Raw genomic sequence first — 12,662 nt, forward strand, 5'->3', positions numbered from 1 at the left:
GAGCAATTATATCATTTAAAAGTGGATTTTCAAAAAGCACTGAAGTACTTTCAAAAATCCCACCCTAAACAATACACAGAAGGCTAGAAAAACTTGAACATTTAAAATTAGTTACTATACTGATGCAGAGATTATGGGGGGAAATTAATGCTCAAGCAAGTAAAATAAAGTTACCAATTAAAACGTTTAAGTAAGGAAGCAGAGAGCAGTAACAGACAATCTGTTTTGAGAGCTGGTTAAACGGATGCAATGCTGCACTACAGGACTAGAAGTCAGGGCTCTCATATTTCTGCTCTCAAGTAAATACCCAGCAAGTTGTTTTGGATAGGAATTTCGGTTTTACATACACAAAAAACCAAAGCCTTGAAGCATGCGCAAGTTTAGCATGGGGAGTTTGGTGGTTTTAAAACCACTTCAGATCTTAGAGACAATTACTGTGTTTTACCAGCGGGAGATACATAGTGCCAGGGCTCCCTCAGCATAAGCCTATCCTATTTTGATTTTTGGCCTGTCTTTTACCTGGCAGTCCCCAGGGGCATGATGCAAGGCGAGCATAGTTTACCTTTTGGCTGATTTGGTTTGTTGTGTTTACTTTATTCACACACAGCAGCTACTAAAATCTCCTTAGTGGTAACACTGGTCATGTTATGTAACCCACTGAGAATTGACTTTGCAGTTTAAACTTTTTGTTCAATAACCCTAATTGCTAAAGCTATAGCTATATACACACACATCATTTAAATTACAGACAGTATTTGGCATTTATGAGATCTCTTTCACCATATTTGTTTACCATTTTACTCAATGCTGATTCTCTTTTGATCAGAGTCCAGCTTTAAACACATTTGGAATTGACTAGATTTTTTTTTAAATAAAGATTTTACATGAGAATATATTAAAAATCAGTCATCTGAAAATTTTAAATAAATAAATTCAAAATTAAAAGACTCTTCCTTGGAGAATATGCCACAGTACACAAGGTACATGTTAGAAAATGAAATATTTACATAGTACTAAGACACTTTCTTTCATTTTAATAAGAATGATGAAAGGAATTTGAGTCCAGAAGATCATGAAAAGGTCACCAGGCTAAACTGCTGGAGCTCACTGAGACTCAGAGGAGCAGTGAGCCCCTGCATTTCCGCAGTTACTAGTAGACTGTTACTCAATCATTAGTCATCCAGGATCTGAGTTCGACTTCAGAAGGTTTTTGTGTTTGGCTTCCTGTACTAGATTAAGGAATTATTTTTCATTGTATGAGCCTAGAACTCAACCCTGCAATTCTAATGAGAGCATAATGTTGTCTATTACTAATTTGTGACCGATAGCATGAGAGGTTAGAGAATTAACACGGTCTTCCTCCATGTTCCCGATAGCACATTGTCAGCACGTAGTGGAACCATTCTCCAGGGGGCACAATTCTCCTCCTGATCTTACTGCCCTATAACCACTGTGCTCTTGAAACTCTAGATGGTGTTTCTCTTATAAACCATAAAATGACATATGCATTGGCTATTATCCCATAAACAAGTAAGCTGCTTTTCTTCATAAATTGTAGTTGTGCACATACTGTGTACGTCTGAAGGTAGAGAATTAAATTGACAGGAATACTGCTCTCTGAAAAGAGGATACTTATTGAAGTCAACATCCGAACTTCATAGTCACAGATAAATCACATTTAAAATTTGCAGTTACAAACAAGAAAAAAAAAAATTACCTGACAATGCATTTCCAAGAAGACCCATCCTGGTCATCCTGTTCTTCTACATACATTCTCACATTATGTTCTTGATCCAGCTGGTACCAATACATTAGACCATCCTTGTCTCGACCAATTGGCTGCAGACGCATAGCATCAGCATCCTCTTCATTAATGATATTCTTAAATTTTAGATTGTCATCAAACTGACACTCACAGAGGTACTGAAAAAAATCGCAATGTAGAAAAATTTTTTTAGAACACCAAGATACTACAAAAAAAACTTATTTATTTGGGTTCTCTTTTTATACCTGCTTTTATTGGTTTTGTGACTTAACTAGAGAAAGGGGGATACAATGCATAGGCCTCTCCAGATTATACTCTTTTGGTAAATCAGAGATTAGTTTTTAATTTCTTGTTAGTGGCCATTTAGAATGGCATTAAACCTGTTCAACAGCAAACTTTAAACAGTGGAGAATGAAGGCATCCTTACTGTACAGTAGAACCTCAGAGTGACGAACACCTTGGGAATGGAGGTTGTTTGTAACTCTGAACAAAATGTTATTGTTTTTCTTTCAAAAGTTTACAATTGAACATTGTCTTAATACAGCTTTGAAACTTTACTATGCAGAAGAAAAATGCTGCTTTCCAGGTTTGTTTGTTTTTTTGTAGTTTACATTTAACACAGTACTGTACTGTGTTTGCTTTCTTTCTTTTTTGTCTCTGCTGCTGTCTGATTGTGTACTTCCAATTCCAAATGAGGTGTGTGGTTAACTGGTCAGTTCATAACTGCTGTTTGCAAGGCTGAGGTTCTACTACAGTAAACATTAACAGCTACTACAGCAGGATGAAATCAAGCCACCACCAAAGCATACATACACAGCATGGTGTTTCTATTTCCTCTTTTAAAAGTAGCATTGAAACTCTAACCTCTGTATTTTATATAGATCTGAAAGCAATGTATATGGAAGTTTCTTTTTTGTGAATGACCTAGCTAAACAGTGGATATTTATTTATTTAGTATATTAGTCTACAGTAAAACTCCATGTAATTTAAGCCATCACACATGAGGCTCATTACTCCTGACTTTTCTCATGATCTGAAAAGCTGAAGATAAGCCCCATCTCTCACCATTGCACTTAAGATAAAATTGCTTCATTACTAGCTCATGCACATAACAAAAAAGAATACTGCATGGGTATTCCTGACTTTTCTCATGATCTGAAAAGCTGAAGATAAGCCCCATCTCTCACCATTGCACTTAAGATAAAATTGCTTCATTACTAGCTCATGCACATAACAAAAAAGAATACTGCATGGGTATACACCCTCCAAGGGCAGAACAGTAACTACAAATATATTTCAGTGCGAACAAAACAAATAGAAAACACCATATTTAGTTGAGGCTTATCCCCATTAACAAGACCATCAGCAACTATGATTGGTGATATTTATTTGTTACATGCTCTGACATCAGCTCCAAATTTAATACATTTAATTACTGCAATGTATAAGTTTTCAAAGGGTCATTTAAAAAAATAGTAAATACATTACCTTCAGAATTCCCAATTTGCATTCAACACTTGTTTCCAGGTATCCTTTCTTCTCCATCTCCCACGCCCAAGTACTGTTGAACTCTTGGCATATCTGTCAGATAAACAAAATATTAAATTAACTAGCATTAGTGGATGAATGTCACTTGAAAACTCTACAGAGGAAGAGTATTTTGTTGCAATACCAATGTTTACTTTTATCTATAAACAGTGTAACTTCTGTAAGCAAAAAAGCCATAGACAAAAACCAGAGATAAAGCCAGGTGTAGGAAGGCAAGCACTGGGCATGTCTCCACTAAGTCCTGAAAGACCATATCACCAGGATCTGGACTATCATCACCTCCATTTTCCTAGCTCTGAGCAACTCTTAAGAGACAGCATGATCTACAGCTAGGGCACTAGACTGGGAGTCAGGAGACCCAGGTTCTATTCCTAACTCTGTCATAGACTTGCTATGTGACCTTGGACAAGTTACTTCACCTCTGTGCATCCATTTCTTTTCCCATCTCCCTTTGTCTGTCATGTCTATTTAGACTACAAGTACTATGGAGCAGAGACTGCTTCATACATATCTGTACAGCACTAAACAGGGTATGTCTCACTGTGTTTTAAAACCCATGGCAGCAAGTCTCAGAGCCTGGGTCTACAGACTTGGGCTCATGCTACAGGGCCAAAAACAGCAGTGTAAACATTGTGGCTTGTAATGTAGTGTGGGTTCTGAAGCAACGTCTTTTAGCTGTTTTTAGCCCCGTAGCATGAGCCCGAATCTGCAGACCCAGGCTCTGAGACTTGCTGCAGTGGGTTTTATAATGCAATGTAGACGTACCCACAACGGGAATCCCAGTCTCAGTTGTGGCCTCTAGGCACTGCTACTGTAATACAAATAGTAAGTGAGACTACCATTCATTCGATGTTGTAAAATGATGTAATTACATATAAAATGCTGAGGTCCTCGGAGCACATACCTCAAACCATTTAAAATGTGTTTGAAAACATAATAAAAAGACCTTCTTTAAAAATATAAACAACTAACACTGACTAAATGGACCACTGAAAGTGGGTGGTGGTGGAGAATGAATATATGGGATCAACAGTGGAAAAACAGGGTTGGGATAATAAGTTTTAGATTTTTTTTTAAGTGAGAGGGTCAAAATAATGGTCATGAGGGAGCAAGTTTCACATCCTAGGACCCATAATAGCAAAGGCACTAGTGGCCGCTTACTTATTTAAGATACAATAGTGGGATCCCTAGTTGGTGTGCGGTATCTTAGTGTAAGTATCCACTACAACAAAGTTCAAGGTAGTCTCAAATATACCCAGAGACTACAATGTTAAGGACGGTCGTTTTAAAAGTGGCACTGTTGTACCATGGATGCTTAAATCAGTGGCCCAAAGTGCTGCTGCATCCCGAACAAATTGCAATCAACAGAAGTTCTCTTGAAAGCATTAAGGGAATTATCAATCTTCCTGATCAAGATGTTATTGTTAAACAGAGGGTGCACCCAGGGCAAAGTAAGCTTCTAAACCACATCCAGCATGTAGCTTTCGATAGAGCAGCACTGCTGAAAGTGAGCCCAAACTTCACTAGCTAATGCTGAATGAGTTGCTTCAGAAAGTGGTAACAAAAAAAAAGTACCATCTCATAAAAATGACTTCTGCACAGCAGCAAGTTTGCCTGTTTTGAGGACAAGCTATGTTGTCCATTCTTCCAATGCATGGGCCAAAACTTAGAACAAGAGATACAACTGTTTATTGCCAACAAATGATGACATTCTACTTTATCTCTTGTATTCAACATTCTAAACATGAAGATCATTGGGGGATGCTGCATATCACAAACATTGGAGAAGACACATCAAACATCCATGACCAACTCCTATGTTTTATGTATCACTCAAACCAAAGTAGGGAAGTTTCAGAAACACTGGAAATGCCTTTTAATTGCCCAAGCAACTACGCAGTGGCATCAGAGCTGTTGAAACCATTTTTCATGAACACAATGACCAAGTTTCCATAAACTAAAACCAGCAGATTATTCTTATTCCTGATAAATGCAGTCTCAACTCCAAAGAAAGCTAGAACCCAGTCTGAAGCCTTCCACAGAGGTCATGGGTTTAAGCACATCTGGTATGCTAGAACCACTGCCTTTTCGAAAGGAGAGTTTGAAACTGGCAAGCACTTCAGCAACAGGAGTTGGTTTCTTAAGGAAGCAGCTGATTTCTGCACGTGAAAGTATGACCATACCCTACCAATCTGTAAAATGGGTGCTGATATGGGTCTCTCCAAAATACTTCTTAAGGCCCTTACACTGGCATCTAAGTGCTACTTACTGGCACCATGTTCAAATTGCTTGCTTTAAGCAATAAACATAGGAAGGAATCAAACACACAGCTGGTGAGTCTCAGAAGACCACAGACATCTGGATCCCAAACCAGTGCTGGTGGAAGCAGCCTACTGGAAACCTGTAGATTTCACAGTCAAAGGGTCCAGAGAGACTACAGATGAATCGCATCATACGCGCATTTAATTTACGCGAATTCAACTATACGCGCTCGGCAAAAAAAAAGAAAAACAACAAGATACCTGTAAATAGTGCGGGCGATTCCGCCCACCATTCCACTCAATGAGCGTATGCCCCGGAGTGAGCGTGAGATGGGAGACGTGCATCTGCTGTTCCCTCAGACTGTCTCCGTTCCCATGTGCCTCTCATAGTGTGAGCATCTCGTCGCACTGAGTGTGATTCTAGTGTTTAAAGATACTGTACGTATTTTTCGTACAACATGGCCCCGAAACGCAAGCCAACTACTTTCTCTGGTGCTCAACCAAAGAAACAGCGATCTGTTCCAATGCTGGAGGAAAAACAGGCTGTGCTGGACTTATTGAGAGACAGTATGTCGGTCTCCAATGTGGCGCGTAAATATGGTCGCAATGAATCTAGCATCCGTGCCATCAAGATTCGGGAGAGAGAAATTCACCAAGCCGTGGCATCAAGTGCTCCAATAACTGCTAAGGTGATGAGACAGGTGCGTGATAAGACTTTAGTGAAGACTGAAAAGGCATTAAACTTATGGCTGGAAGACATGAACCGTAAACGTGTGCCTATTGATGGTAACACATGCGAGAAAAGGCTCTTAGCCTCTATGCGCTGTTCAAACCTCCCGCCGAAGAGGGACAGCCTTCTGAGGAGAAGGAATTCAAAGCCAGCCAAGGCTGGCTTAACAGTTTTAGGAACCGCTTCAACCTCAAAAACGTGCAGACTACTGGTGAAACTGCATCTGCCAATGAAGAGGCAGTAAAAGCCTGCCCCGAACAATTAAAGAAAATCATAGAAGAAAAGGGCTATCTTCCGGAGCAAGTTTTTAATGCTGACAAGAGTGGGCTCTTCTGGAAAAAAATGCCCATCTGCACTTTCACTTCAAAATCAGAAAGACAAGCCCCTGGCGACAAAGCAGCTAAAGACCGTGTGACCGTGTTGTTTTGTGGCAATGCGGCTGGGCATTTAATAAAGCCGGGCTTGCTCTACAGGGTTGCAAATCCCCGTGCCTTAAAAGGCAAGAACAAAAATCTCCTGCCTGTGTTCTGGCAATCAAATAAAAAGGCTTGGGTGACGGCAGCATTATTTATGGATTGGTTCCACAAGTGTTTCATTCTGGAGGTCAAGGTGTACCTAGAAGAGAAAGGACTTGACTTTAAAGTGTTGCTGATCGTAGACAATGCTCCTCGCCACCCTGTGGCATTCCGGTTTGCGCATAACGACTTTGAAGTAGTCTTTCTCCCCCCCAATACCACCTCATCCTCCAACCTCTCAACAAGGCATGATTCGCTGTTTCAAGGCCATGTACACGAGGCTTACATTCTCACGGATACGTAGCGCTATGGATGCTGATCCCAATCTTAATGTGATGGAGTGTTGGAAGTCCTTCAACATTGCCGATTGCATCACTTATATTAAACAGGCAAGGGATGCAATCAAGCCTGAAACAGTCAATGCACGTTGGCAAAACCTATGGAAAGAATGTGTGAATGATTTTAAGGGTTTCCCGACAATTGACAAAGAAGTGAAACACATTGTTCAGGTGGCCAGGCAAGTGGGTAGTGATGGCTTTGTCGACATCCTTGAGGAAGAAATTGAAGAATTAATTGAGAGCCATAGAGAAACATTGACTAACGAAGAGTTAGAGGAACTGATAAAATTGTCTACAGAAGACGAAGATGACGACGACGAACAGGACGAGCCAGAAAGTTGGAATCTTCATAAATTTGCTGAAGTGTTCTAAGCTGCGAAACACTTGAATGATTTAATTTCTGAATACAATCCCTCTATGGAAGGAAGCCTCAAAAAAAATCACACGTAGTATTACAGACGATTTGAGACCATATCAAGAAATGTTTGAGCAGCTCAAGAGACAACAGCGACAGTTGCCGACCACCATGTTTTTCAAGGAAAAACAACCAGCAGCAGATGAGCCTACGCAATCAACTTCTCGAACTGAACCAGAGCCAACCACTTCGTCTACGAATTGCTCTCCATCACCTCCGTCTCCTGGATCGACATCAAGGCCTGATGACCCCCTGTAATTACCCCCCGTAATTAAAAATACAGTACTGTAAAATTACATTTTTCATATGTACTCTATTATATACTGTACATTACTGTATACATTATACATATTACTGTACAGGGTTGTATACACAAAACCATGTACACTATACTGTATTTTATGGGCAATTTAAGGGATTTTCAAGGGTAATTTTGACTCTACGCGATTTTCACCTTATGCACTGACTTTAGAACCTAACCGCCGTGTAAGATGCGACTCCATAGTAGTCCAAAGCCAATAAATCTTAACTGCATAAGAACGTAAAAAACTTTTGAGAGTGATCAAATGAAGCAAGTACTCATGGGACAAAACAGTCTGCATTAATCAGACTGTGCACTTCCCAAAAGGGCTAAGAGGTCTATATCGGAGGACAAACAATGTGTCTTTGCCTAAGCCAGAACCTTCTGTATGACCACATGAGAGCCCTGCACAGACAACACCAATGAGATTGCAGAAGCACACCAAGTATCTTCTCTTCAGTATGTGTCCCAATTACTTCCCTTTGAACAGATCACTGTTAGCAAGGGGGACAGAAAAGAATCACCCATCTGCCATTCAGTAATTTGTGGTCTACGTGTAAAGTGTTATATATTAAAAATTTCAGCAAAATTGAAAAATAAAGCACTGCTAAGAGTTACAGCCACTTTAAAGTTGCAATGCAAGCTTAAAAAGCAGGCCTTATGACTGGATGCTGTGCCTGGTGTTGCAATGCAAGCTCTCTTCTCCTCCTGACTTAATTACTGTTGCTTGTTACAGGAATCCAGAAGTGTAAAAGTGAATAAAGCAGGATTGTCTGGCTTTGTGGACTCTCTCCTCAGGGCTATGTTACCAGCACGCCCAGCTATCTTCGAGACACCACTGACTTCCTGAGGAAACTATAATCCATTGGTGATCTTCCAGAAAACACAATCCTAGCCACTATGGATGTAGAAGCTCTCTACACAAACTTTCCACACAAAGATGGTCTACAAGCTGTCAGGAACAGTATCCCCGATAATGTCACGGCAAACCTGGTAGCTGAGCTTTGTGACTTTGTCCTCACCCACAGCTATTTCAGATTTGGGGACGATTTATACCTTCAAGTCAGCAGCACTGCTATGGGTACCTGCATGGCCCCACAGTATGCCAACATTTTTATGGCTGACTTAGAACAGCACTTCCTTAGCTCTTGTCCCCTAGCACTGCTACTCTACTTGAGCTACATTGATGACATCATTATCTGGACCCATGGGAAGGAGGCTCTTGACAAATTCCACCAGGATTTCAACAATTTCTACCTCACCATCAACCTCAGCCTGGACCAGTCCACACAAGAGATCCACTTCCTGGACACTACAGTGCAAATAAGTGATGGTCACATAACCACCACCCTATACCAGAAACCTACTGACCACTATACTTACCTACATGCCTCCAGCTTTCATCCAGACCACATCACACGATCCACTGTCTACAGCCAAGCCCTCAGACACAACCGGATTTGCTCCAATCCCTCAGACAGAGACCAACACCTACAGGATCTCTATCAAGAATTCATACAACTACAGTACCCACCTAGGGAAACGAAGAAACAGATTCACAGAGCCAGAAGGGTACCCAGAAGTCACCTACTACAGGACAGGCCCAACAAAGGAAGTAACAGAACGCCACTAGCCATCACCTACAGCCCCCAACTAAAACCTCTCCAGCGCATCATCAAGGATCTACAACCTATCCTGATGGACGATCCCTCACTCTCACAGACCTTGGGAGACAGGCCAGTCCTCGCTTACAGACAGCCCCCCAACCTGAAGCAAACAGTCACCAGCAACTACACACCACACAACAGAAACACTAACTCAGGAACTAGCCCTTGCAACAAACCCCGTTGCCAACTCTGTCCGCATATCTATTCAAGGGACACCATCATAGGACCGAACCACATCAGCCACACCATCAAGGGCTCGTTCACCTGCACATCTACTAATGAGATATATGTCATCATGTGCCAGCAATGCCCCTCTGCCATGTAAACTGGCCAAACCAGACAGAGTCCACACAAAAGAATAAATGGACACAAATCAGACATCAAGAATTGTAACATTCAAAAATCAGTAGGAGACCACTTCAATCTCCCTGGACATTAAATAACAGACTTAAAAGTCGCCATTCTTCCACACACACAAAAAAAAAACCCTCAAAAAGATTTCAGTGAGAAAATGCAGAACTGGATTTGCAAACTTGACACCATCAAATTAGGCCTGAATAAAAGCTGGGAGTGGCTGGGTCACTAGAAAAAATAATTTTCCCTCTGTTGATACTCACCCCTTCTTGTCAACAGTTGGGAATGGGCCACATCCACCCTGATTGAATTGGCCTCATTTGCACTGACCCCCCACTTAGTAACGCAACTCCCATCTTTTCATGTGCTGTGTATTAATACCTGCCTATTTTTTTTCTCTCCATGCATCTGATGAAGTGGGTTATATCCCACAAAAGCTTATGCCCAAATAAATTTGTTAAATAAATTTCTCTAAGGTGCCACAAGGACTCCTCATAATTTTGCTGATAGAGACTAACACGGCTAACCCTCTGAAACAAAGCACTCAGTGACAGCCAACCAAACTACTAAAACAACAAGGGAATAACCAAAGTTCAATTTGAAGTATTCCTGATTAGCACGATGCTTTATTAACAAAACATGGACCTTTCAGTCTCTGCAAATTCTCTGGAGCAAGGACTATGTCTTATATATGTTCACACATTGACAGAGCACCTTATAACATTACGTAAGTGATTTATAATTCCAATATGGAACCACCTCGGAGTCAGAGCAAAGGAATGGTGTACCACTATTGATGCATAACTACAATTTTTTCCCCCGTTATGCAATTCTGGGTACTCTGATAGCATAATCACAGTGTCCTTATTTATCAATAAGCACACAGCATACAAATCTCTGTATGGTTGTCAGCTAAAGTACATGGATTTACATCATAGAATTACTGATAAACTACTGTATCATTAATATGGAAATCTCTCTGCTCTGACTGGCCACTATAATTCTTATACTCCAATCTGCTCCTGTCTTGCACATGCTATAGAGCTTGCAGGTTTGCAACCTTCTAGATACAGAAGTTGGTATCTAGTTTCAGAAATTTGTGCGCAGACCCAGGCAGGCTGAAAGTTAGTTAAACTAGAACCCTAAGCAACTCCATCTGGGCACGCACACACAGATTTTGACTACAGCACTAGGTTCACTAAAATTCATACTAGGGATTTCTGACATAAGATTTCATCAGATCCCAGCATTTCAGAGTAACAGAACAGACATTTACTGTACCTTGATCAAGTATTTTTCCCATCTGTCTGCTGTGACAGACTTCCCAATCTTCCTCATCAGTTTCAAGTGAAGTTCTACCAACTCTTTTGGAACTGCAGTATTAAAAGGGGGGAAGAGGGAGAGCAAATGTTAAAAATAACCAACATACATAAATCCTAATACTAAATATTATAAAGGTATTGAGATGAAGCCATACATTGAGAATTTTTAAAAGTGCATAACAACTTGAAAACACTAACAAGAGTTCCACAACTAAAAACAAAGCAAGATCTAAAATAAATGAAATAGGTTTGCGTTTAGATTTAAAATAAAGACATCTATCCAAAGCTTCAGGTACCTTAATACATCATCGAAAATACAATATCCCAGTAGGATTAAAATAATAATTTTACAGGAAATGCGCCAGCTAGAAAACTACAGAAACTAATCGCCACCCTTTCATCATTGTGAGAAACACAGACTCTCCAAAAACCCTATCAAACAGGTGTCTTTTGCTGCATGCCTGGAAGGTCACCAAATTGGAGCTATTCTGGACCAAGTGGGGTGGCTCCAAGTTCTTGAGACTTCGAACACTCAAAGAGAACAATCTGCCCTCCACCCCACCCTCTTTCATAGTGCAGGCAATCCAGCTTGCATGCCCCTGCCGACTGCAGCTGTGGCAATGTGGCACAGGATCTAGGGTTTCTAAACCACAGCTGTGCTGAAAGCTTAATGAGTGAGAGAGGTTTACTATTATTTCATCATTGACAAAGAATTGCTTTGCTGCTCATTACAGAAGAGGTTATTCACCTTGTGCAGTAATTGTGGCTCTTTGAGATGTGTGTCCCTATGTGTTCTCCACTTTAGCTATCTTCACATTCCTGCGCCTCAGATTGGAGATTTTTGGTAGCAGTGTCTGTTTGGCCCTTGCACTGTGCTCTGTTGCTGTATAACGCTGCATGGGCAAACCACCCCCAGTTCCTTCTTTACTGCAGCTCATATATAAGAGCTTCAAAGCAGACAAGAGCAGGGTGGGTAGTGGAGCACCCATAAGGAGACACATCTTGAAGAAGCTCAGTTACAACACAAGATGAGTAACCTCCTCTTCTTCAGTTAACGTCCCTGTGGGTGTTCCACTCTAGGTGACTCTATAGCAGTGTCCCTGATGGAAGGGTGGGACATCGGAGCGGAGTCCAATATTGATGATAATACAGTCAAACCAAGTATCACATCAGATGCTGAATCACGAGTGATTGCATAATACTTGACAAACGTATGAGTAGATAGATGCCCAAGTCGCTGCTCTGCATATTTCTGTGATTGGAACATTATTGAGGAAGGACAGAAGTTGACAGAGATCTTGTAGAGTGCGTTCAGGCTCTCAAAGGGGGCTGTAAGTCATGCGTGCAATTGCAGTAGTTAATGCATTCCGACATCTATCTAGAGAGCCTTTGCATAGATATCGGGGATCCCTTAGATCTGTCTGCGATGGAGAGCAACAGTCTTGG

At 40.9% G+C, this 12,662-nt stretch overlaps 1 protein-coding gene across 2 annotated transcripts in view; it reads right to left on the reverse strand.

Moving 5' to 3' along the window:
* The window catches only part of RSF1 (remodeling and spacing factor 1), a 99,549-nt gene that overhangs the window by 49,378 nt on the left and 37,509 nt on the right, over positions 1 to 12,662 (reverse strand). For both annotated transcript variants that reach the window (XM_074955500.1, XM_074955490.1), the window contains exons 2-4: positions 11,176 to 11,267; positions 3,254 to 3,346; positions 1,718 to 1,923 (exon numbers count right to left, since the gene is read on the reverse strand). In XM_074955500.1, the coding sequence (XP_074811601.1) occupies positions 1,718 to 1,923; positions 3,254 to 3,346; positions 11,176 to 11,267 (391 nt within the window). The remainder of the gene's footprint in view (positions 1 to 1,717; positions 1,924 to 3,253; positions 3,347 to 11,175; positions 11,268 to 12,662) is intronic.

Source organism: Natator depressus, chromosome 1 (assembly GCF_965152275.1).
Source record: "Natator depressus isolate rNatDep1 chromosome 1, rNatDep2.hap1, whole genome shotgun sequence".
Taxonomy (NCBI): domain Eukaryota; kingdom Metazoa; phylum Chordata; order Testudines; family Cheloniidae; genus Natator; species Natator depressus.